The sequence below is a fragment of the Pygocentrus nattereri genome, chromosome 28 (genome assembly GCF_015220715.1).
Source record: "Pygocentrus nattereri isolate fPygNat1 chromosome 28, fPygNat1.pri, whole genome shotgun sequence".
NCBI classification, from domain to species: Eukaryota; Metazoa; Chordata; class Actinopteri; order Characiformes; family Serrasalmidae; genus Pygocentrus; species Pygocentrus nattereri.
Genome location: NC_051238.1, coordinates 2,668,316 through 2,695,847, shown reverse-complemented (window position 1 = coordinate 2,695,847; position 27,532 = coordinate 2,668,316). Strand labels below are relative to the sequence as shown.

The following is a 27,532-nucleotide window of genomic DNA, read 5'->3' as shown; positions in this document are numbered from 1 at the left end:
AATCTTCAGAAGTCATCAGTTTGGTTCAGTCTCTGAAAAAAGTCCGATTGTATTGAATGCTTTAGAAAATGTTTGATTGGTGTCCTTTATTTTTTAAAAATATTGTAATTACCCTGATTTAATCCACTCAGAAAGCTCAAATTCAGTATCAAAACCTCAGTCTGAGCTTGGATGCACAATGATGAGAATCCTATCAGCGATAAGAAAGAAAGAAAATAATGATTGGCTCAGACAGATGTTGATATTTATTGTTGTATTGATTTTGTGCTGAGTGAACTGCATGTTTATGCTGAGTGAACTGCACAGAAACATCAGCATTTCTGATCATTCCTGTATTTGTAGACCTAGAACAACTCGTATCTCTGAAAAGGAGAAAAAAACGTTCTTAACTTTAAATAGAAGTAAATAGAGAAATTTTTCCAAGTAATGTTGGACAATTTCTGCTGGTCTGTTTGTCATGAAATTTTAATGAATCATAAATGGCAACTGGCCTTTTTCAAATTGTCAAAAAATGAAACGCGGTAGAAACGGAGATGCAAGGTTTCGTCCCAGCCGTTCCAACTGGTACATTTTTTGAGTGTTTATGTACCAGCACAGACAGATATGTATAAAAAAGGTCAGATGTTGGCATCAGGCCACAGTTTCCACATCGCTGCATCCCTCATGCTCACATGCTGCCGTCTGCTGTCTCAGGTGCAGGAGCTTCACGAGGAGGAGGCTCTGTGGGTGAATTATGATGAGGACGAGCTGTTCGTGAAGATGCAGTTGGCGGACGGGATCTTTGATGCTCTGCTGAAGGACACGGCCGAAATCCTGATCCAGATCCAGGAGAAGCGGTCCAAACGGCCGAAACTCTGATCCAGGTCCAGCAGACGAGGTCCAAGTGATTGAATTCTGATCGAGGTCCAAACAGGCCTTCTGTTGGGCAAACGGCTCAGCACTGCTGTTACCCCATCCAAACCCAGCCTCCACACAGCTTTGGAACTGAACCAGAGCCGGGCTCATACACGTACACAAACACTTCATCACTGTGCTGTAGGTTCTTCAGCCTCATCAGGAATCTCCCAGTCCAGCCTTTTCTCCTCCTGTATGAAGCGCAGCCTCTTCTCAGCGTTAGCTGCAGGAATGCAGGCTGCCTTCGGCTGCGTCCGCGCTCCACTGCTGCTAATGTCCCTCGACGGTCTCAGAGACGGCGCGTGGTGACCGAAGTTCGACTTCACAGGCCAATCCGATTGTACGATGACACATTGTCTTTTGCCTCTAATGTTATTTTTAATTTATTTGAAAAAATGTGTTTTTAAGAAACAGGTTTGCAAAAAAATGGAAAATGTATGAAATATTTTAGAATGTGTAAAAATGCTCAAAGCACATAGTGAATGTGGAAAAGGGATGTTATGCAAAAATTCTAGTCAAACAGCATTTTTACAGTAAAGTAAAAAAAATACATTTTAATAAATAAAGAGCCTCTTAGAGCGGTACTCCAGCGTTCTTCAGCCCAGTCTCTATATGCTGCGCCTGGATTGTCCAGTCCAGTGTCAGTGGGACAGCTTCAGCCAGGTCTTTGTACTTGGATTAAGTTTCAAGTTTATGGATTTTCTTTTTTAAACTTACAGTAATAGAAGTCAACGGACGTTTGCCGAGTTCAGTTTAATGTATGAATTCATGCGTTTGTTGCAGATTGGGTTGAAAAGCGCTTTAGTACTTCTTTAATGTTTAATGCTTCATTTCCTGTGAAACTACATCTTTGTACTGTCGACTAGATGTAGTGGATGCCAAGAGATGGGTGTTATTTCACCTGTAGCGGTAACTGTTCTCCGGTCACTACTGTCCAGCTGGTTCCTCGCCTCACCATCTGCCTTCCTCTCTTTTTTAAGTGCCTCCTTGGTTCTCTGTTCCCTGAAGCATGAGGAACATCTCCCAGCCTTTCTTCCACCTTCATTCTTCCACACATGATGCTGTTAAACCTCCATTTCTGCCTTACTGTATGTCCCTGTGGCCTGAAGCGGTCAGCAGAGCGGTCAGTCTGGTGTGACTGAAGCTCATTTCTTCAGTTGTAGACACCAAGCACTGTTCAGGTCAGTTTGGGCAGGAAATATGAGAGCAGGTTTACTGCGCAGAACAATCTCTGAAAATGATTTTCAGTGGGGTTAAATTAAATTAAAGGGGCGGTCCCACCGATTTTTCAGAATTTCTGCGTAATTGAATGGTCACGATGTGAACAGAGGAATTCAACGCCTCTCAAAGGTCCCTTACAAAAAGTTATTACCTGAAGAGGTTGTGAATGCCCAGCCTGATGGATGATGAATGTCTGAGACATTGTTTTACAATAAATTTGAGCAGATTTTGCTTTCGAATATACTTTTAAAATCCAGTCGTGGTGGAGGGATACGTGGAAGGCAAAATAGTCCCAAAAGAAAACGTAGATTTTCCAATTCATCACTATTTTCCCATCATCAGCATCACATATAAAGCTCAGACTCGTGGAGGTTCTCTGGTGGTCCTGGATGGTAAATAAAACGGCTCTATTTGCGTTGTAGTCATGGCGACACCTGGTTCCTATCACCACAGACGTCTGAACCTCTCTGTTTACATCTCAAACACTGAAGTGTGTCCAGACTTTTTGAAAAATGAGTGGAAACCGGACCCGAGTCCACCCTTTTAGCGCTGGAGGACTGCAGCGTTTTATTGCACAGTAAACCTGCTCGCGTTTCCACGTGGCTGTGAACACAGATGGAGCTGCCTGTGTGGGTTCTGGACAGCGCTTTGCATCTTTAACGGTCAACTCCAGCCTTTTCACCCTCATCTCTATCTGCTGCTGCTGTAGCCGGCGAAATTAAATAGAAAGTCTTTTTAAGATGTTTCCCTGAACTTGGAGAAGAGCAGAGAACTCACTGACTCAGAATAGTTATAAGAGGAGCCTAGAACCAGGTTCTCTGTGTGAAGGTCCCGCTATGTGACTGTATAACTGACTTTATGAAGTTCTAACCAACTTTCCAACATGGTAAAAAGTAGTTCCGGTTACTTTTGCTTTACTGTAGATTTGCTGGTATCCATGGTGACCCACACCGTTATACTACACTCTTAAAGAGGAGTCTTCGGTGGTCCTCGAGTAAAGACAACAGTTCTATGTAGAACCATGAACACTTAAAGAAGCATCTATATGTTTAAAGGGTTCTTTACATGGTGTAGTGGTTCTTCAGATTGATGGAGAGTGTTGTAGATGGTACACTCTTAAATAAGATGGTTCTTCAGGGGTTCTGTAGTAAAGACAGTGGTTCTATATAGAGCCACTCACACCATTTGTATGCTTAAAGGGTTCTTGGTATGGTGAAATGGTTCTTCAGATTAATGGAGAATGTGTTCTGTGTGGTTCTGTATATCACCAAAGAAGAACCAAAGGGTTCTTCTGTTGTCACAGGCTTGAAAGCCCTTGTGCTATATAAAAGGGTTTTTTTTTTTAGAACGGTTCTATATTGATCCATCTGTAACACATTCTTAGTTAATCTGAAGAACCCTTTCAGGATGCAAAGAATCCTGCAATCATGCAGTGCTCATATTTATGTATAGAACCATTTCCTTTAAAGAACCCTTGCGGAACCATCTTTTACTATATCCAACACATTCTCCGTCGTTCTGAAGAACCATTTAAACATGCAGACGGTTCTTTGAGTGTTCATGGTTCTACATAGAACTATTTTCATTATTAAAGAACCCTTAAAGAACCTTTTTTTTAAAGTGTACCATACAGAGCATATTCTCCATTCATCTGAAGAACTTTCACCACGCAGACAACCGTTTAAAGCATGCAAATGGTTCTTTGAGCGTTCATAGTTCTATATAGAACTTTACTAAAGAACCCTTGCAGAGCCATTTTTTCTATATATATTTTTTGTGTGTGTGTATTATATACAACACGTTCTCCATAAGCATAGGGAACCATTTCACCATGCAAGTAACCAGTTATGCAAGCAGATGGTTCTTGGAGTGTTCATAGTTCTATATAGAACCACTGTCTTTACTAAAGAACCCTTGCAGAACCAATTTTTTTAATGTACAGTATACAATGCATTCTCAATCACACTGAAGAACCTTTTCATCATGCCAGCAACTATTTAAGCATACATATGGTTCTTGGAGTGTTCACAGTTCTATATAGAACCACTGTCTTTACTAAAGAACCCTTGCAGAACCATCTTTGTCACAGTGTGTGGGTGGGAGTGTAAATTGTGGGGAAGTGGGCGGGGGGGTTGTGTGGGTTCTCGGCTCCGCTCACAGAGCAGGTGAGGTTAGAGCTGCATGTGTTACAGACGCAGCAGATAAAGCCGGAAAATTCCGGGAAATTCCGGGAAATTCCTTGAAGCGGCTGATCTTCCTTTATCCGGCTCTGAGCGCGGATAAGGTCCAGCTATGCAGCACGAGGCCCCGCTGACCGAAGCCGGCCCCTTTACTGAATGTCCCCCCGTCGGTCAGCCCCGCGGGGTTGAGTCGACTCCTCTCTCTACCTCCTTCGGCCGCTGGTGACCGCACGCTGACCTCTGACGGACTGCGCTTTAGAACCCTGTACACGAATGAACGAGATCAAAGCGGCGCAGACTGGAGGATGGTCCCTTTGTACCTCTGAACCCGCGGTCAGGCGGGCTGTTGGCGTCTCGTGTGAATAGTGACGATGACCTGCAGGGCGCCTGAAGACTGACTGTGTAAATAAGGCCGTGGGCGCCAGCTGTGGGAAAACAGCTGGGCTTGCGCGCGCGTGCGTGCGTGCTCTAAATACCTGTTGACTGAATCGACCTGTACAACTGTAAATAAAGCTCCTGGTGTGTGGGGCAAGCCGCCGTGTGGGCCTGTGTTCTTGTTCTAGGCGCTGTGGGCGGAATGCGCCGAGTCACGATCAGCGGGTAAATGTTTGACGACGGGGAGCCGCTGAACTGAAGGCCGTCTCTCGGAAACCCGGAGGAGCTTTAGTTTCACTCCACTTGTTTATTTGATCATCTGTTCTGTTTGTCTTCTCCAACTTCCCCCACGCCCCCACTCACAGCATTAAAGGGCCCCTATCGTAGAAAACCGGTTTCCTCTCAGGCCCGCAGGCGCACTACTACACTAGTAGTGCACTACTTTGCTGTAGCGGGTGAGGAGACTGGCGTGCAGAGTGAATTAGGACCGGCTTCGTTTCATTAAAGTACACACTAAAAGAAACGTGGGGCTTTAACGGCGTCTGAAAAGTCCCCGGGCTTCGCGCAGAGTTCTCCACACAGTGCTTACAGTTACACTTACAGCATGTAGGAGGCGCTCTTATCCAGAAAGCGCTCTGTCTGTCTAGAGAAAGGATCTTTACTAGTTACCAACAGGTTAGAGAGAGAGACGGTCCTGAGCTCAGATACTGACAGAAACAGAGTCCCTGCAGATACAGAGAGAGAAAAGGAGCAGAGCTGAACACAGAACTCACTACAATATAATACAACACACTACAATATAATACAATACACTACAACACACTACAATATAATACAACACACTACAATACACCACAATACAATATAATACAACACACTACAATACAATATAATACAACACACTACAATATAATACAATACAATATAATACAACACACTACAATATAATACAATACACTACAACACACTACAATGTACTACAATACAGTACAACACACTACAATGTACTACAACACACTACAATACAATATAATACAACACACTACAATACAGTACACTACACTACAATACAATACAGTACAATACACTACAATACAATATAATACAACACACTACAATACAGTACAACACACTACAATGTACTACAACACACTACAATACAATATAATACAACACACTACAATACAATACAGTACAATACACTACAATACAATATAATACAACACACTACAATACAGTACAACACACTACAATGTACTACAATACAGTACAACACACTACAATGTACTACAACACACTACAATACAATATAATACAACACACTACACTACAATACAGTACAATACAGTACAATACACTACAATACAATATAATACAACACACTACAATACAGTACAACACACTACAATGTACTACAACACACAATACAATATAATACAACACACTACACTACAATACAGTACAATACACTACACCACAATACAATATAATACAACACACTACAATACAGTACAACACACTACAATACAGTACAATACACTACACCACAATACAATATAATACAACACACTACAATGTACTACAACACACTACAATACAGTACAATACACTACAATACACTACAATACAATATAATACAACACACTACACTACAATACAGTACAATACACTACAACACACTACAATACAGTACAATACACTACACCACAATACAATATAATACAACACACTACAATACAATACACTACAACACGCTACACAATACACTACAACACACTACAATATAATACAACACACTACAATACACTACACTACAACACAATACACTACACTACAATACAGTACAATACACTACAACACTACAATACAGTACAACACACTACAATACACTACACCACAATACAATATAATACAACACAATACAGTACACTACAACACGCTACACAATACAATACACTACAGTACACTACAACACACTACAATACACTACACCACAATACAATATAATACAACACACTACAGTACAATACACTACAATACAGTACAATACACTACAATACAGTACAACACACTACAATACAGTACACTACAACACACTACAATATAATACAACACACTACAATACACTACAGTACAGTACACCACTACACTACAATACAGTACACCACTACAGTACTGCACTACACTACTACACTACTACACTACACTACTCTTCTACACTACACCACTACTACACTACACTACTCTACTACACTACTACACTACTCTACTACACTACTCTACTACACTACTGCAGTACACTACTCTACTACACTACACCACTACACTACACCACTACTCTACTACACTACTCTACTACACTACACCACTACTCTACTACACTACACTACTACACTACACCACTACAGTACAGCACTGCACTACTCTACTACACTACTCTACTACACTACTGCAGTACACTACTCTACTACACTACACCACTACACTACACCACTACTCTACTACACTACTCTACTACACTACACTACTCTACTACACTGCACTACTACACTACACTACACTACTACACTACACCACTACAGTACAGCACTGCACTACACTACTACACTACACTACACTACTCTACTACACCACTACACTACTACACTACTCTACTACACCACTACTACACTACACTACACCACTACACTACACTACAACACTACTCTACTACACTACACTACTCTACTACAATACTACACTACAGTACACTACTCTACTACACTACTACACTACACTACACCACACTACACTACTCTACTACACTACACTACTCTACTACACTGCACTACTACACTACACTACTCTACTACACTACACTACTACACTACACTACTACACTACTCTACTACACTACACTTCTACACTACTCTACTACACTACACTACTCTACTACACTACACTACACCACTATACTACTACACTACACTACACTACTACACTACTCTACACCACTACACTACACTACACTACTACACTACTCTACACCACTACACTACTACACTACACTACACCACTATACTACACTACACTACTACACTACACTACACTACTACACTACTCTACTACACTACACTACTCTACTACACTACACTACACCACTATACTACTACACTACACTACACTACTACACTACTCTACACCACTACACTACACTACACTACTACACTACTCTACACCACTACACTACTACACTACACTACACCACTATACTACACTACACCACTACACTACACTACCATGTACCAATACAATACATGAACATCATGTGTAAGTAGCGGCTCGTAACGTGAATCAGCCAAACTGACGTCCGAACGTTTTCAGAAGCCAGTACTGCGAGTTTAAGGATGAAATATTCAAGTCTTTTAAAAGCCTCAAGTCTTGTCTGCAGTTATATTTCACAGCCTAAAGCGTTAAATGGTCTGGGATTTGCGTCTCTGAGGAATTAGATGGGATTTGTTTAGTAGTGGACTTTTCAATGCAGTCATTAGTGCTTTAATGCAGCTGTCCATGCGGTTATGTCTGCAGTGATGCCAGTGACGGAGAATTGATCTTACGAACAAATTCGAGATGAACTGATGTTTGTCTGGAGTGGTCTACAAACCTTACAACTGAAAAATGTGAAATATTAAATTGGCTTGAATTCAACTTTGTTTTTAGGATTGTAGGAGGGGCAGGTGGTCTTATTAACGCCAGTGGTTTTTGTAGTGGAGATATTAATGCAGTTATTGATGCAATTAGTGCCTTCATTAGTGCAATAATGCAACTATCAGTGGTTACTCATGTGCATGTAATGCAGTAATGCGGCAATCAGTGCATTCATTTCTGCAGCTGATGAGCTTATTAGTGACGGGCTGCGGTGGTTAACGCAGTTATTAGTGCAGAAATGCGCCTAATAGTTATCAGTGCCGCAGTTAGAGCACTAATCCGATCGTGGAAGCAGGTATTAGCGCACTAATGCAGCAGGGCAGGTCGGTATAAATGCTGTTATTAGTGTAATAAAGTTTTAGTGCAGTATCGCAGTCATTAATGCAGTAATGAGGCTGCACGCGTTCAGGCCCTCTGCTCTCCAGTGGCGCGCGCTTGATTGATGTGTTAAGGGTATATCAGTGTCCTGCACGCGCTCCCTCTGGTTCCCTGTACTGGGTGTCTGCGCGCGCGCGCGCAGTGGGAGGAGAGCAGCAGCCCAAACACTCTCTCTCTCTCTCTCTCTCACACACTCTCTCTCTCACTCTGACTCTCTCTCTCTCTGTCTCTCTGACTCTCTCTCTCTCTCTGTGTGTATGACTCTCTCTCTCTCTCTCACACACTCTCTCTCTCACTCTGACTCTCTCTCTCTCTCTCTCTTTGTATGACTCTCTCTCTCACACTCTCTCTCTCTCTCTCTCTCTCTCTCTCTCTCTCTCTCTCTGTCTCTCTCTCTCTCTCACTCTGACTCTCTCTCTCTCTCTCTGTGTATGACTCTCTCTCTCTGTCTCTCTCTCTCTCTCACTCTGACTCTCTCTCTCTCTCTCTGTGTATGACTCTCTCTCTCTGTCTCTCTCTCTCTCTCACTCTGACTCTCTCTCTCTCTCTCTGTGTATGACTCTCTCTCTCTGTCTCTCTCTCTCTCTCACTCTGACTCTCTCTCTCTCTCTCTGTGTATGACTCTCTCTCTCTCTCTCTCTCTCACTCTGTGTGTATGACTCTCTCTCTCTCTCACACACACTCTCTCTCTCACTCTGACTCTCTCTCTCTCTGTGTATGACTCTCTCTCTCACACTCTCTCTCTCTTTCTGTGTGTGTATGACTCTCTCTCTCTCTGTGTGTGTGTGTGTGTGAGTCTCTCTCAGTCAGTGGAGCTGGATCATGGCGCGGCGCTGCTCTGCCACGTCTCTGCCTCAGCTGAGCAGATTAAAGGGTAGATATGTGCTGGTCTGCGCGCTGCTGGCCGCTCTCTGGAGCTCCGAAGCTCAGGCCGGACTCTACTCTGCTGTTGACCAGGTTCTGGTGCTGGACGCCGACAGCGTTTCTCGGATCTTCAACGCTTCCTCGGCGTTCATGGTGGAGTTTTATGCGACCTGGTGTGGACACTGCAGTGCCTTCGCTCCAGTCTGGAAGAACCTGGCCAGTGACGTCTCAGGTAAGGAGCAGGACACTTGGGCTGACCCTGAATCGGCGATGGAGATGCTCGCTGACTCTCTGGTCAGGAGCCTCGCAGAAGCTGTACTGATGTTCGATTCCTATCGTTCTTACGAGCCGATTCTTTTCTGTGAATCATGCGAACCGATTCAAAAAGTCCAACTTTTAGGAAAAATATAAACTCGTTTACACTGTAGTCCAGACTTTGTTACCCTGTTCTTCAGTGGTCAGGACCCCCATGGACCCTCACAAAGCAAGTACTGTTTGGGTGGTGGATCATTCTCAGCACTGCAGTAACACTGACGTGGTGGTGGTGTGTTAGTGTGTGTGGTGCTGGTCTGAGTGGATCAGACAGCAGTGCTACTGGAGTTTCTAAACACTGTGTCCACTCACTGTCCACTCTATTAGACACTCCTACCTTGTCGGTCCACCTTGTAGATGTAAAGTCAGAGACGACAGCTCATCTGCTGCTGCAGTTTGTGTTGGTCATCCTCTAGTCCTTCATCAGTGGTCACAGGACGCTGCCCACAGGACGCTGCCCACAGGACGCTGCCCACAGGACGCTGCCCACAGGACGCTGCCCACAGGACGCTGCCCACAGGACGCTGCCCACAGGACGCTGTTGGCTGGATATGTTTGGTTGGTGGACTGTTCTCAGACTCCAGCAGTCTGATCCACTCAGACCAGCACAACACACACTAACACACCACCACCACATCAGTGTTACTGCAGTGCTGAGAATGATCCACCACTCAAATGGGACCCTCTGTGAGGGTCCATGGGGGTCCTGACCACTGAAGAACAGGGTAACAGAGTATCAGAGAAACAGATGGACTACAGTCTGTAACTGTAGAACTACAGAGTGCAGCTATACAGTAAGTGGAGCTGATAAAGTGGACAGTGAGCACGGAAACAAGGTGGTGGTCATGATGTTACGCCTGATTGGTGTACATGTGCAACATACATACTAAATAAATGTAAAAGTTTTCATTTTTAATATTTACATACATGTCAAACATGTAGAAATAGGTGTGCGATACTTCAGAAGGTTTTTCATGACGCACAATGTGTCAATATTTATTTTTTCTGTTATGTTTGAACAAAGTAGAGCCTCTTTTTAAAAATACTCTCACAACCTATGAATCCAGTTACTTGCGTACAGCATCTCACTAACTAAACTGAACTAAACACAAGTAAAGAGAAATAATTTAGCTCTTTTTAATCAAATATGCAGTTGGTCAGTGTTTAAGTACTTATGTCTACAGTACGCTCAGACGCCTGTTGTCATACTGATAGGTAATTTATCACAATAATGACCGTCATATTGTCCAGCTTCTAAAGAAACCACTTTAAACTACACAACCCCATTTCCATAAAAGTTGGGATGCTGTGCAGAACGTAAATAAAATGGGATGCATTGATCTGCAAATCGGCGTATCACGTTTTTAAAGGAAAAATAATACAAAGACAACAAATCAAATGTTGAAACTGAGAAATGTTTTTAAACATTTGCTCATTTTGAATTTGATGCCAACACTACGTTCCGACCGGATGCCAACACTACGGCCTGTTTAGCGCTGTGTTTCATCACCTCTTCGTTTGACAGCGCTCTGTTAGCGACGCTGCTGTAGTTTAGATGAAATGTTTTCTGTTTTTTTATTTAGGATTTCAGCTGATCAGCAGTTTTAGTCTCATTTGTCGTATTTTTCTAATGTGCCAAATGTTCTCAGTGGTGACCGGTCTGGACTGCAGGCAGGTCAGTTTAACACCTGGACTCTTAATACGGAGCAATGCTGCTGTAATACCTGCAGAATGTGGTTTGACACTGTCCTGCTGAAATAATCAAGGCCTTCCCTGAAAAAGACGTCGTCTGGATGGCAGCAGGTGTTGCTAAAACACGTGTATATCATTCAGCTTTAGTGGTGCCTTCACAGATGAGCACGTCACTCATGCCATGTGCATTAATGCCCCCTGTGGCATGCGCCCGCCCCCCGCGCCCTGACGATGACAGCGGAGACAGCCGGCAGAAAGGCGGGGCCCAAACATGCAGTGACGACGCACCTCGGTGAGGACGCCAGGGAGAGAGCCGCGAGTGACGGCGGAAGGAGGAGGACAACGCTGGTGCCAGCTATGGGAGTCCTGAGCTCCGCTACCTGGGCCCCGCACCCTGTTACTGAGCTGCCACTTGGGGGCGGTAACGAGGAGGTGGAGCGGTGAGCTCTTGTTCCCTCCCTTAATGAGAGCAGCTGATTCATTGAGCCCAGGGTAGCACATCCTGTGCTACACCCCCCTAAACCATCATGATTACTGGCTTTTGAACTCTGCGCTGATAACAAGCTGAGTGGTCTTTAGCCCGGAGGACTCAGCATCCATGTTCTCCAAAAAGAATTTCAAATGTTGATTCGGACCACAGGTCACTTTTCCACTTCTTTCCCAGAGTGGTGAACCCCTGCTGTTCTTTACTTCCGAAAGACTCCGCCTCTCTGAGATGCCCTTTATACCCAGTCATGTTACTGACCTGTTGCCACCAGGTGTTTTTGTTCTTTTGTCTTTTGCTCCCCTGTCCCAACTTTTTTGGAACATGTTGTTGGCATCAAGTTCTAAACGGGCAAATATTTTTCAAAAAACAAAACTACTCAGTTTCAACATTTGATATGTTGTCTTTGCACTATTTTCAAATGTTGGATATTGAATAATAATAAAATAAATATTTAAGTATAAAAAATAATCACAGATAAACAATGTATGATTTTGTAGATCTGAGCTCCTTTATTTTTCTTATTTATTTGTTTATTTGTTTACTAACTCATTCATCCAAGTTCTCGTTTCTGCAACGGACCCACCGGTTTCTGATTAGATATCGGCATATTTTTACTTTTAAATGAAAATAAATTAGTTTATATCCTTTTTCACTGTTGAGTCTTTTTACTGTAATATTTATCTTCTAAATTCTAATGAAGTGAATCCAAATAACAAAATACAGCACAAGTAAGAACGAACCTAAGTGTATGTTCCAGTAATGAGATGCTATAAATATAAATATATATATATATATATATATATATATATATATATATATATATATATATATATATATATATATATATATATATATATATATATATAAAAAAAAGAATTAATTATTCTTATTAACAAACGGGAAACAAAGTGGAAAAACATCAACTCTGTGAAACTTCAAGCCATAAACTTCTTTACTAACATCTTAGTCCAGCTGCTCTATCTCGCTCTGAAAGGCCCACAGTGTTAGGGTTGTGGGGTTTTGCGGTTATGGAGTTATACGTTTATAGGGTTGTGGGGTTTTGCGTTTATGGAGTTATACGTTTATAGGGTTGTGGGGTTTTGCGGTTATGGAGTTATACGTTTATAGGGTTGTGGGGTTTTGCGGTTATGGAGTTATACGTTTATAGGGTTGTGGGGTTTTGCGGTTATGGAGTTATACGTTTATAGGGTTGTGGGGTTTTGCGGTTATGGAGTTATACGTTTATAGGGTTGTGGGGTTTTGCGTTTATGGAGTTATACATTTATAGGGTTGTGGGGTTTTGCGTTTATGGAGTTATACGTTTATAGGGTTGTGGGGTTTTGCGGTTATGGAGTTATACGTTTATAGGGTTGTGGGGTTTTCCGGTTATGGAGTTATACGTTTATAGGGTTGTGGGGTTTTGCGGTTATGGAGTTATACGTTTATAGGGTTGTGGGGTTTTGCGGTTATGGAGTTATACGTTTATAGGGTTGTGGGATTTTCCGGTTATGGAGTTATACGTTTATAGGGTTGTGGGGATTTTCCGGTTATGGAGTTATACGTTTATAGGGTTGTGGGGTTTTGCGGTTATGGAGTTATACGTTTATAGGGTTGTGGGGTTTTGCGGTTATGGAGTTATACGTTTATAGGGTTGTGGGGTTTTGCGGTTATGGAGTTATACGTTTATAGGGTTGTGGGGTTTTCCGGTTATGGAGTTATACGTTTATAGGGTTGTGGGGTTTTCCGGTTATGGAGTTATACGTTTATAGGGTTGTGGGGTTTTGCGGTTATAGATTTGTCTGGTTATAGTGTATAAACACAGTTCAATGAAGGGTAAACTCTGTAGTTTGGCCCTTGATCGTTGTTCCGATGTCAGTCTTGTTAAAATAGACGAACCATTTGGTTCCGTTTACTCATGGTTCTCATGGTTCTCTATAATTGCCTTAATTAAAGAACATAAAGAATGGGATCTTTTATGGTGTTTGTGTCCAGATTGCCCTGTGTTATTCCCTCCCTGTGGTTTGGAATCTCCCTGTAAAAATCCTGATCTTCTGTTTAAGCCACTGCAGGAAACGGTCAAAGCTACTGGACTGTACCCATTAACATCTTCAAAGCGGCCTTGACATTTGACCCCCGGTCCGGCTCTGCTGCCCCCTGCTGGCTGTAATGTGGTCCATGCTGTGAAAGCCCTGATGACATAACTGTTGCCGGCTCCGCTCCGCAGGCAGCCGCTTTTGTTGGAGGTTATTAGAGCAGATGAAGGGATTTGGAGCCTCACGTGCTTCGTGTTGCTGCCAAAACCAGAAGGCTCTGGGTTTTAGTCTGTTAGTTAACGTGTGCTTTTCAAAGCCGCCTGCATGACCTCATACGTTAGACACACTGACATACTTGAGTGACTTTGAAGGGGAATTTCACCCGTTTTTCAAAATTTCAGCACAGTTTGGACCATTTAAGGACCATTTCACTGCTGTTGGAACAAACCTCATCTCGAAAATGATGACTTGTTTTATTGTCCACACGACGGTGCAGCAACATGTAATTCAACACACACAAACATACATACACCAATCAGGCATAACCATATGACCTCATTTCTACGCTCACTGTCCACTTTATCAGCTCCACTTACTGTATAGCTGGTCTCTGTAGTTCTACAGTTACAGACTGTAGTCCATCTGTTTCTCTGATACCCTGTTACCCTGTTCTTCAGTGGTCAGGACCCCCATGGACCCTCACAGAGCAGGTACTGTTTGGGTGGTGGGTCATTCTCAGCACTGTAGTAACGCTGATGTGGAGGTGGTGTGTTAGTGTGTGTTGTGCTGGTCTGAGTGGATCAGACACAGCAGTGCTGCTGGAGTTTTTAAACACCTCAGTGTCACTGCTGGACTGAGAATCATCCACCAACCAGAAATATCCAGCCAACAGCGTCCTGTGGGCAGCGTGTCCTGTGGGCAGCGTCCTGTGGGCAGCGTCCTGTGGGCAGCGTCCTGTGGGCAGCGTCCTGTGGGCAGCCTGTCCTGTGACCACTGATGAAGGACTAGAGGATGACCAACACAAACTGTGCAGCAGCAGATGAGCTGTCGTCTCTGACTTTACATCTACAAGGTGGAACGACGAGGTAGGAGTGTCTAATAGAGTGGACAGTGAGTGGTTCAACCTGGTAATGTGAATGTAGCCTAAATAAAGAGCAAGATCAATGGCAACATCGACTGATTTGATTTGATCCGTAAGCAAACTGATGAAGCAGCCAGACTTTTTTCCAGTTATGTTTGAGCCATTTCTTTTACTCCATTCAGCATAAAATTTAGAAATTATGTAAAAAGTGACAAGTATTTTCAAATTTTGTCAAAAATGGAGATACAGCAGTGATTTGTCATATTCTTTGTATGAAATGGATCAGGAGTGTCAAACTCAAGGAGTCGTGGGCTGGAGGTTGGAACCGGCCCTGTGACCAGAAGGTCGCTGGTTCGATACCCTGAGCTGACAGTTTGTGACCAAAGTGCCCTTGAGCAAGACGCCTAACCCCCAACTGCTCCCCGGGCGCTGTGGATAGGGCTCACTGCCCCCTAGTGTTTGTGGCGTTACACTGCGTGGATGGGTTAGATTGCGGAGGTGAAATTTCCCAACTGTGAGACTGATGAGGGTCACTTAACATAAAAGGGCCACCCTAGAAAATCTCAACAAATTTGTGGGTCAGAGAGGAAAAAAAAAAGTTTTATTTCATTTTTAATGTTGTGCTACAACTCGAACTGACCACTGTTTATTCAAAATATACAAAAAGAATAAAACCCCTGTATTAATATTAACTACTCGTGGGCTGGAGAGGATGGTGGGCCTTGTGTTTGACGCAAGGGGAAATAGATGATGCGGTCAGCTGTAACGGTCGGTCACTTGCACAATCCAGTGCTGCTGTTAGTTTGCATAGAATTTGCAGTTAATCTGATCTACACTTAGTCTGCACTCCGATACGCTTCACCGTCTGTCTCAAACGGTCTTGCTGTGCATATGTATTGTATCGTGTTGCGTCTGCCTTTGCCAAAGGAAAGAAATACTCTAAATGAGATGTTCCCTTGGTCTCAGGTTCTTCTCCAAGGCGTGGTTTAGTGTTTGAGGTCTGCGTGAAACTTTTGCCATTTTCTCCTGTTTCTGAAATTTGGATCCTGAGAAATAAAACAGATAGAACTTTGATCAAAACACTGTCACGCATGTGGATTAATAACTCTCACCTTGTCTCACCTCATTAATGTCTGTGAGGTCTCGTCGTTTTCTCATACAGCTCTGTTCTAGATCACAGAACCCTCTCAGCAGTCTGCCAGTGCAGAAGAACTTGCGCTTTTCTCCATCACCAGAACGCCTCACAGTGAGGCGCTGATGTTAATCTCCTCCTAATGAGGGGAGATCCTTCATTAATATTAGGTCTAGATCTGCTTTATTTCTCTGAGACAATCTTAAAGAATTTTTCTCCTTTGGGTTCGACCTGCTCATTGGAGTCGAATGGAGTTCTGGAAAATGGCTTGGAGAGCAGAACAACACTCGTTCTCACAAAATGGAAAGAAAGCGAGATTAATTCAGCCTCGTTTTTAGCTGTACCTACAATGTGGAACAGTCTCCAGGCTCAAGAACCAGTGCTGGATGACGTACACAACTTGTACTTGACCTCCACTTGAGTAAAAGTACTAAAGTATTTACCTTCAAATGTACTTAAGTAGACAGGCGACCTGTCCAGGGTGTATCCTGCCTTTTACCCGAAGACTGCTGGGATAGGCTCCAGCATCCCCGCGACCCTGATGGAGAAGCGGCTTAGAAAATGGATGTATGGATGGATGTACTTAAGTATAAAGTAAAAGTACTAAAGTATTTCCCTTCAAATGTACTTAAGTATAAAGTAAAAGTACTAAAAGAGTAATTCTGGCTCTGATGTCCTGTTATCATTTTTATAACCAGACTGGCTTCATGAACTCATTTCAGGTGAAAGTCCTCCAGCGTCTCTCTTGGTAAACCAGTATTTTAATAGAACGTCATTAATTAGTGGCGCTGACGTCTATTAAAATGATCAGAAGCACAAAACACTGAAGGTAAACAGTTTCCATCAGGGAGAACCGAGTGGCTCTGAAATCACTTTTTACACACAAGCAAAGTTTCAGTTTCAGATTTATTTACAACTTAGTTCCAAGTTTAAGTTGAATAAAAACTGGCTTTAAACTCAGGATCACAGATGAGCTCCTTTACTATGTTGATCTGTAGGCGTCTGTTCATAAACATAAACCAGCCCAAACTCATTTACTATAAAATGAAATGGTGTTTGTAGAAATTCAGAAAAAAGCCGCGTCAGTCTCGACTGCATATGTGGACATATTTCTATATTGTGCTCTATTTACACAAAGTTAGGTTAGTTCATCATTTATGTTGAACAGACTCTCCCAAAGTTTTACGCTGCTGCGCTGACGTTGAACCGCGTGCTGCACTGGGTCGGTATGACCAACAGGTCAAAACCAGCTCTAAACAAAGTGACCGCTGGGCCCTGATTGGTGCTCTGGCTTTGCGCTTCTTTCGTTTTGACATGTTACGTTTTTATACACACAGAAACCAAAAGGAACGACAGATTTCTCAAAATGTAGGAGGAGAAAGTCGGATATTAGACTCTGAAATGTAGTGGAGTGAAAGGAGAAAGACGCCCAGAACGGAGAAACTTCAGTACAGATACACCAAAAATACTAAAGTACAGAAACTCATTACATTTACTCAGATACTCAGTTACTGTCCACTGCTGGTAAAAACCTTGTGTGTGGCCATATTTAGAGGCCTTAAACGCTTCTCATCACTGCTGTTGTGCTCAGTTGTTCTTGGTTTTCTGTAAAATGGTGTGAAACATTTTGAAAGGCTTCACTTAACAGGCAGCTGTGCTGCAATTTTGAAAACTGTATGGAATTGCCCTTCACGCCTTTAAGGCTGATGCGGTTTAATCTGCTCTTCTCCATTAATGATGCTCTGTTCAGCATCAACCAGCAAAGCTGAACATCTGTAGATTTCTGTTGTGTTGAACTACCATCAACAGGAACCTGCATCACACGTCATCACTTCACTGATGAAACAGATCAGTAATAAGCGTTTCTGTAGCAACGTGACCGTGTCCTGAATGTGTGCGCACCCTCGTTCAGTAACCATCACAAGGAAGGCTGCAGCTTTTTTTGTACAGTGATGGGAAACAGCCAGAGACTTTTAGAGGAGAATTTCCACTCTGTAAAGTTTTCCGGGTGTCTCAGATGCTAGAGGGCGCTCCCGAGTGAGTTCAAAATGAATGGGTTGATATGGAGCTTTTTAGCAAAATTATAATTTATAAATACTGAAACATTTTTAATGTAAAAGAATAAAATAATTTCCTGAACTGCATAAAACATTTTAACACTGCTGTTATATTTTTAAGAGCTTTTAAACTCGAGCTATAGGAGCTTAAAACGTCGTCCATGAGCGCAAACAGCCAATGAGCTGCTCCGCTCACCAACCAATAAGCTCTCAGTAGCAGTAACGCCAACCAATCAGCTCTCAGTAGCAGTAACGCTAACCAATCAGCTCTCAGTAGCAGTAACGCTAACCAATCAGCTCTCAGTAGCAGTAACGCCAACCAATCAGCTCTCAGTAGCAGTAACGCCAACCAATCAGCTCTCAGTAGCAGTAACGCTAACCAATCAGCTCTCAGTTGCAGTAACGCTAACCAATCAGCTCTCAGTAGCAGTAACGCCAACCAATCAGCTCTCAGTAGCAGTAACGCCAACCAATCAGGTCTCAGTAGCAGTAACGCTAACCAATCAGGTCTCAGTAGCAGTAACGCTAACCAATCAGCTCTCAGTAGCAGTAACGCTAACCAATCAGCTCTCAGTAGCAGTAACACTAACCAATCAGCACTCAGTAGCAGTAACGCCAACCAATCAGCACTCACTAGCAGTAACGCCAACCAATCAGCTCTCAGTAGCAGTATTGCCAACCAATCAGCTCTCAGTAGCAGTAACGCCAACCAATCAGCTCTCAGTAGCAGTAACGCCAACCAATCAGCTCTCAGTAGCAGTAATGCCAACCAGTCAGCTCTCAGTAGCAGTAACGCTAACCAATCAGCTCTCAGTAGCAGTAACGCTAACCAATCAGCTCTCAGTTGCAGTAACGCTAACCAATCAGCTCTCAGTAGCAGTAACGCCAACCAATCAGCTCTCAGTAGCAGTAACGCCAACCAATCAGCTCTCAGTAGCAGTAACGCCAACCAATCAGCTCTCAGTAGCAGTAACGCTAACCAATCAGCTCTCAGTAGCAGTAACGCCAACCAATCAGCTCTCAGTAGCAGTAACACTAACCAATCAGCTCTCAGTAGCAGTAACGCCAAACAATCAGCTCTCAGTAGCAGTAACACTAACCAATCAGCTCTCAGTAGCAGTAATGCTAACCAATCATTTACACCCATTCATTGAGGACTCGCTGGTGGCGCCCTCTGTAGTTTTCAGTCCTGTTTTTGATATAATAGGAGAAACAGGAAGAGGCCAGACTCCTCATAAAACGGCTCAGAGAGAGAGAGGTTCAGAGCGGTTTGGTGTGAAAGGGTTCAGGCGTCTTTACAGTGGTGGTGATAGGAACCAGTTTATATGGAATATTGATGATGGAAAACAGTGGAAAATCTGGAATAATGAGTTTTCTTTGGGGACTATTTTGCCGCACAGCGCCCTGCATGTCTCCCTCCACCATGAATGGAGTTGAAGTTCTCTAAACTCTCATAAAACAGCGTCTCAGTCATCAGGCAGTGAATTCAGAACCAGTTCATGTAGGAACTTTCTGTGAGGAGCTTTTAGAGGGACGCCTGGTTCCTATCACCACCACTGTGAGCAGCTCTGATTCTAGAACAGAGCGTTTCACACCAAACCGCTCTGAACCGCTCGGTTTACATCTCAACCAGTTAATTATGCAGAGATTTAGAAAAATAAAAAGCAGTTTTGACAAAAAATTCCTTACTTCCCTCATCCCAATTTCAAGGTCACTAACAGGTCACTCCTTTCTCTTCTGGTCAGAATGGAAGCCTGCGGTTGACATGGCGGCCCTGGACTGTGCCGACGAGAACAACAGAAGAGTCTGCACCGGTTTCGGCATCACCGGGTATCCCTCTATAAAGGTAAACGTCTTGTTTGAGATCTTTCGTTCTGTGAGGTCACAAAAAACACATTTACACGTTTTAGCCTACAGCAGTTTAGCCCCGCCCCCTCACACTGAAGTCATAAGGAGCATTTTAGCCCAGACTACTGTTTAAACGGGGACGACCAATCAGAACGGAGCATGTTTGCATATATCTGCCTTAAAGGCACAGTAACAAAAACAGCCAAATGTTCATGTAGAAATGAATTATGAGTGAATTTCATTATAAAATACACTGTGAGCCCCTCTTCCACTGTAACGGCACTTTTTTTGTCCTAATCTATCTTTTAATTTTTAGTTATTTTAGTTTTTAACTATTGTAGTTTGAATTCTAATTTTCAATTGAATGATTTTCTCTTTTAAATCTATTGTTCTCTCATTTTTAAAGCACTTTGAATGACACCAGTGCATGAAAGGTGATGCGCATCAAGCAGCCTTGCTTTCATGGAAGATTCTGCTCTGTTTTCAGTATTTTTGCCGCTGACATGCATTAATAAAGTAAAAGAATCTGTCCCAAATCTGTCGATGGTAAAGTTATAGCAAATGAAATGCTGCACTTTTATGTATTACTTTAATCAATTAAAGATCCACCTGAAAGTGTTCAAGTAAAGAGAGCATAACAATAATAATAATAATAATAACAATAATAATAACAATAATTTAGTATATGGACAGAAGGATATACTACAATACACTACAACACACCACACAATACAATACACTACAACACACTACACTACAGTAAAACACGCTACAATACAATATAATACAGTACAGTGAACTACAATACACAGTGCAAAACAATAAAATATATCTCTAATTTAGATTTTTTCAGTTGTTTTTTTTTTTATTATTTATTCATTTACATAAGTTGAAAACCACCCAGGTGCTCGTTCAGTCTCTGGTCATCTCAAGGCTTGACTACTGCAACTCGCTCTTGGCTGGTTTTCCCATGCGGCCATCAAGCCTCTGCAACTCATCCAGAATGCGGAAGCATGACTCGTCTTCAATCTGCCCAAGTTCAGCCGCATCACCCCACTGCTGCACTCCCTTCACTGGCTTCCTGTAGCTTCTTCGCATCAGATTTAAACCCTAATGCTGGCCTACAAAGCCAAACCACCTACCTGCTTGGTGAAATCTCAAATTGGACCACGAGCCCTTCGAGCTTCGAGTGCAGCTCGGCTTGACCCGCCATCCTTCAAGGCGCGTGGAAGACGGGCGTCGAGACTGTTCTCTGTACTGGAGCCCAGGTGGGGGAATGAACTCCCCCTGGCTGTCTGAACAGCAGAGTCTCTCGCTGTCTTCACACGCAGACTGAAGACCGTCTCTTTACACAGCACTTAAATCAGCTCGGAGTTAAATATTGATTGTAAGGTATTGCACTGTTCTGTGTTCGGCTCTGTTCCTTTTTCTCTCGGTGTCAACAGTGACTTACGTTAAAAGTAAAGCAGTTTTTTTCCTTCTCCTCTAATCTACACTTTGAATAAGGACATAAGGAATACTCTGCATAGTTCATGTGCACTGTTGCTTTATGTTTTATGTGTCTAAGAATGTATTTCTGTGCCAGACTGCCAAAGACAAATTTCCATTTTATGCAAATCTAATGGACAATAAAGTTTTCTTATCTTACACTATATTGCCAAAAGTATTCACTCCCCATCCAAATCATTGAATTCAGGTGTTCCAGTCACTTCCATGGCCACAGGTGTATAAAGCCGAGCCCCTAGGCCTGCAGACTGCTTCTACAGACATTAGTGAAAGAATGGGTCGCTCTCAGGAGCTCAGTGAATTCCAGCGTGGTACCGTGATCGGACGCCACCTGTGCAGCAAGTCCAGTCGTGAAATTTCCTCACTACTAAATATTCCAGAGTCCACTGTCAGTGGGATTATAACAAAGTGGAAGCGATTGGGAACGACAGCAGCTCAGCCACAAAGTGGTCAGCCACGTAAAATGACAGAGTGGGGTCAGCGGATGCTGAGGGTCATAGTGCGCCAATCACGCTTCTCCGTCTGGAAATCCGATGGACGAGTCTGGGTTTGGTGGTTGCCAGGAGAACGATACTTGTCTGACTGCGCTGTGCCAAGTGTAAAGTTTTGAGGGGGGATCATGTTGTGGGGCTGTTTTTCAGGAGTTGGGCTCGGCCCCTTAGTTCTTGCTTCAGCACCAAGAGATTTTGGACAAGAATGGCCAAAACTTCCCATAAACACACTCCTAAACCTTGTGGAAAGCCTTCTCAGAAGCTGTTATAGCTGCAAAGGGTGAGCCGACGTCATATTAAACCTTATATACTAAGAATGGGATGTCAAGTTCATGCGTGTGTGAAGGCAGACAAGCGAGTACTTTTGGCAATATAGTATATCTGTGCATGCAGATGTTTTGATGTATTTCACCCTAAATGACCCCCATATAACAGAGTTGTCCCCTCTCTCTCTCCTTCTCTCTGTCTCTCTCTCTCTCTCTCTCTCTCTCTCTCTCTCTCTCTCTCTCTCTCTCTCTCTCTCTCTCTCTCTCTCTCTCTCTCTCAGTTCTTTCCTGCATACTCCGGTGAGGACTTTACCGGCGAGAGTCTCAGAGGTAGGAAAGTGATTCATTTCACCGTCTTTTAACTCTTCAGGTATTTGTTAAAATTTGCTTTATGAACCCTTAAAGATCCCTTAGAGTTGTAGTCTATTCAGCTGCTGGTCAGTGGTCAGTAGACGGCCGGTAGCTGGTCAGTAGCTGATGTTTCAGCTCTGAATGTGTGTGCAGAATTTCCGCGGGATGTCCGAGGCCTTCGCCGCCTCATTATTGACAAACTGGAGTCACACAAGGAACCAAGCCCCCCGGCATGTCCACCACTGGAACCGGCCAGGTCAGACACACACACTCATGCATTATTGCTATACTTGCGGGGGCCTCTGTTGCCTTTTGTATTACTGTATCTAGTAATTCTACACCTACACCTAAACATGCCCTTAACCTCAGCAGCCATCCATAAATACATACATAAATATAGTAATCTAGCTCTTAAATAGCATTAACTGTGGAGCCTCGTGGGTGTCACCCAGTTATTTGTCAACAGAATGTGATGCCCATGCTGCTGCTGTTTGTATGGATGTGTAGTTTTGCCCTTGATTATAGATAACATGACAGCTGCAGCTGAGAAAGGCGGGCACTGTCCTGTGAAAACTCCTCATTGATATTATATTATAAAAAAAAAGAGCAGTCTAGTAAGGTGTGCAAAAAATATGAATTGGTTTGTTATTAAATGCTGTCATGCAGCTAAAAAGCAGGTGCATTTCAAACCCTGCACAGTTTCCTTAGTTCTAAATGAAGATGCATGGCTGATTAAACCAGCTTATGTCCCACAGTGGCCACACTTACATGCAGCCTAATAATCTGTTAGTGATCCAACTAATGACACAATTACAATAGAATACGTCCAAGTATACACCTCAGTGGGAATAGTCTAGTCCGATTGAGGCCATTCGGAATACAATTTCTATCCGATTGTAGGAGGTGGGTAATCCTGTAAATATTCCATTAAATAGAAGAATAACATTTGTGTAAATGCCTGTATCCGATTACATTCCCTATCGGAAAGTTTAAGTCTGAGGGGGAAAAAAAACATGAGAAGTGATTAAAGTAGAAGCACTAACTTTTATGCTGTAAATGAATAAGCATAACCTTTATTTCCGGCCTTACACAAGTGACTTTGCTAGTCAGTTGTGCTAGTCATGCTTGGTCATTGCTGCAGTACTGTTCGGTCACGTCTCGCTGTGATGACAGGTTTGATGCAGCTTCAAATACTGAGCCTTTCGCTACAGAAAAACCGTCAGACTGATGGACAGAAGGCAGCGGTTTTTAAGAGAACGAGGCAAAACGACTTTAAACATTTGGCTTGACTTTGGAAAGCAAGCATTGAGGCTTCTCAGCATCTCAGACTTTTACGCTAGAGACTAAACTCTACTCACACCCCAGTGACTGGAGACTCATCTCAGACTTTTACACCAGAGACTGAATTCAGACTCGCACCCCAGTGACTGGAGACTCATCTCAGACTTTTACACCAGAGACTGAATTCAGACTCGCACCCCAGTGACTGGAGACTCATCTCAGACTTTTACACCAGAGACTGAATTCAGACTCACACCCCAGTGACTGGAGACTCATCTCAGACTTTTACACTAGAGACTGAACTCAGACTCGCACCCCAGTGACTGGAGACTCATCTCAGACTTTTACACTAGAGATGGACTCAAACTCGCACCCCAGTGACTGGAGACTAATCTCAGACTTTTACACCAGAGACTGAATTCAGACTCGCACCCCAGTGACTGGAGACTCATCTCAGAGTTTTACGCTAGAGACTAAACTCAGACTCGCACCCCAGTGACTGGAGACTCATCTCAGACTTTTACGCTAGAGACTAAACTCAGACTCGCACCCCAGTGACTGGAGATTCATTTCAGACTTTTACACTAGAGACTAAACTCAGACTCGCACCCCAGTGACTGGAGACTCATCTCAGACTTTTACGCTAGACACTAAACTCAGACTCGCACCCCAGTGACTGGAGACTCATCTCAGAGTTTTACGCTAGAGACTGAACTCAGACTCGCACCCCAGTGACTGGAGACTCATCTCAGAGTTTTACGCTAGAGACTGAACTCAGACTCGCACCCCAGTGACTGGAGACTCATCTCAGACTTTTACGCTAGAGACTAAACTCAGACTCGCACCCCAGTGACTGGAGACTCATCTCAGAGTTTTACGCTAGAGACTAAACTCAGACTCGCACCCCAGTGACTGGAGACTCATCTCAGACTTTTACGCTAGAGACTAAACTCAGACTCGCACCCCAGTGACTGGAGACTCATCTCAGACTTTTACGGTAGAGACTAAACTCAGACTCGCACCCCAGTGACTGGAGACTCATCTCAGACTTTTACGCTAGAGACTGAACTCAGACTCGCACCCCAGTGACTGGAGACTCATCTCAGACTTTTACGCTAGAGACTAAACTCAGACTCGCACCCCAGTGACTGGAGACTCATCTCAGACTTTTACGCTAGAGACTAAACTCAGACTCGCACCCCAGTGACTGGAGACTCATCTCAGACTTTTACGCTAGAGACTAAACTCAGACTCGCACCCCAGTGACTGGAGACTCATCTCAGACTTTTACGCTAGAGACTAAACTCAGACTCGCACCCCAGTGACTGGAGATTCATTTCAGACTTTTACACTAGAGACTAAACTCAGACTCGCACCCCAGTGACTGGAGACTCATCTCAGACTTTTACGCTAGAGACTAAACTCAGACTCGCACCCCAGTGACTGGAGACTCATCTCAGACTTTTACGCTAGAGACTAAACTCAGATTCGCACCCCAGTGACTGGAGACTCATCTCAGACTTTTACGCTAGAGACTAAACTCAGACTCGCACCCCAGTGACTGGAGACTCATCTCAGACTTTTACGCTAGACACTAAACTCAGACTCGCACCCCAGTGACTGGAGACTCATCTCAGAGTTTTACGCTAGAGACTGAACTCAGACTCGCACCCCAGTGACTGGAGACTCATCTCAGACTTTTACGCTAGAGACTAAACTCAGACTCGCACCCCAGTGACTGGAGACTCATCTCAGACTTTTACGGTAGAGACTAAACTCAGACTCGCACCCCAGTGACTGGAGACTCATCTCAGAGTTTTACGCTAGAGACTGAACTCAGACTCGCACCCCAGTGACTGGAGACTCATCTCAGAGTTTTACGCTAGAGACTAAACTCAGACTCGCACCCCAGTGACTGGAGACTCATCTCAGACTTTTACGCTAGAGACTAAACTCAGACTCGCACCCCAGTGACTGGAGACTCATCTCAGACTTTTACGCTAGAGACTAAACTCAGACTCGCACCCCAGTGACTGGAGACTCATCTCAGACTTTTACGCTAGAGACTAAACTCAGACTCGCACCCCAGTGACTGGAGACTCATCTCAGACTTTTACGGTAGAGACTAAACTCAGATTCGCACCCCAGTGACTGGAGACTCATCTCAGACTTTTACGCTAGAGACTAAACTCAGACTCGCACCCCAGTGACTGGAGACTCATCTCAGACTTTTACACTAGAGACTAAACTCAGACTCGCACCCCAGTGACTGGAGACTCATCTCAGACTTTTACGCTAGAGACTAAACTCAGACTCGCACCCCAGTGACTGGAGACTCATCTCAGACTTTTACGCTAGAGACTAAACTCAGACTCGCACCCCAGTGACTGGAGACTCATCTCAGACTTTTACGCTAGACACTAAACTCAGACTCGCACCCCAGTGACTGGAGACTCATCTCAGACTTTTACGGTAGAGACTAAATTAAGACTCGCACCCCAGTGACTGGAGACTCATCTCAGTGACTCGAACTCCTGAAACTAGAGACTTGATTGAACTCTCGTTCTAGAGACTCTGCTCAGACATGAGAGACTGGAGATGCAACTCAGACTCGATTCCCAGACTAGAGACTTGACTCAGACTAAAACCTGACAGATTAGAGGCTCACCTCTCACTCAAAACCCCTGACTTAGAGACTCGACTCACCTCTAACTACATAGACCAGAGACCTAGAGACTTAACTCAGACTTTCACCCTAGAAACAGGAGACGAGACTCGCATGATTAAATTTGTGAACATCTCTCCTAAGTGCCACTTTTTTTAATTGGTGTGGTACAAACTTTCCTGTTAGCTACGTTAGCCTCAAAGCTAAATAGCAAACTTTAGACACCAAACATATCTTGACTGATCAGCAGCTGCTGTACTATTTCTTATGTATGTGTGTTTGTGTTGGGCAGTGCTGCAGAGATCGACGGCTTCTTTGAGAATAATAATGTGCAACATCTGGCGCTGGTGTTTGAGGAGAACAACTCGTATGTGGGCAGAGAGGTGAGACATTTTACACGGAAACCAGTTTGAGCCGTTCAGCTCTTTACACAGAAACCAGTTTAAGCTGTTCAGCTCTTTACGCAGAAACCAGTTTGAGCCGTTCCGCTCTTTACACAGAAACCAGTTTGAGCCATTCAGCTCTTTACACAGAAACCAGTTTGAGCCATTCAGCTCTTTACACAGAAACCAGTTTGAGCCGTTCAGCTATTTACACAGAAACCACTTTGAGCCGTTCAGCTCTTTACACAGAAACCACTTTGAGCCGTTCAGCTCTTTACATAGAAACCACTTTGAGCCGTTCAGCTCTTTACACAGAAACCACTTTGAGCCGTTCAGCTCTTTACATAG

At 43.5% G+C, this 27,532-nt stretch overlaps 2 protein-coding genes across 11 annotated transcripts in view; both read left to right on the top strand.

Annotated features, from left to right (window-relative positions):
- cep350 (centrosomal protein 350) overlaps positions 1-2,854 on the top strand; it is an 82,802-nt gene extending 79,948 nt beyond the window's left edge. For all 9 annotated transcript variants that reach the window (XM_017686399.2, XM_037535651.1, XM_037535654.1 and 6 more), the window contains one exon: positions 694-2,854. In XM_017686399.2, the coding sequence (XP_017541888.2) occupies positions 694-858 (165 nt within the window). In that variant the 3' untranslated portion in view covers positions 859-2,854. The remainder of the gene's footprint in view (positions 1-693) is intronic.
- A 6,658-nt stretch (positions 2,855-9,512) lies between these two features.
- Positions 9,513-27,532, top strand: part of qsox1 (quiescin Q6 sulfhydryl oxidase 1) — a 63,147-nt gene continuing 45,127 nt past the window's right edge. For both annotated transcript variants that reach the window (XM_017685101.2, XM_017685100.2), the window contains exons 1-5: positions 9,513-9,831; positions 20,139-20,239; positions 22,786-22,834; positions 23,009-23,111; positions 27,094-27,184. In XM_017685101.2, coding sequence (XP_017540590.1) covers positions 9,558-9,831; positions 20,139-20,239; positions 22,786-22,834; positions 23,009-23,111; positions 27,094-27,184 — 618 coding nt within the window. In that variant the 5' untranslated portion in view covers positions 9,513-9,557. The remainder of the gene's footprint in view (positions 9,832-20,138; positions 20,240-22,785; positions 22,835-23,008; positions 23,112-27,093; positions 27,185-27,532) is intronic.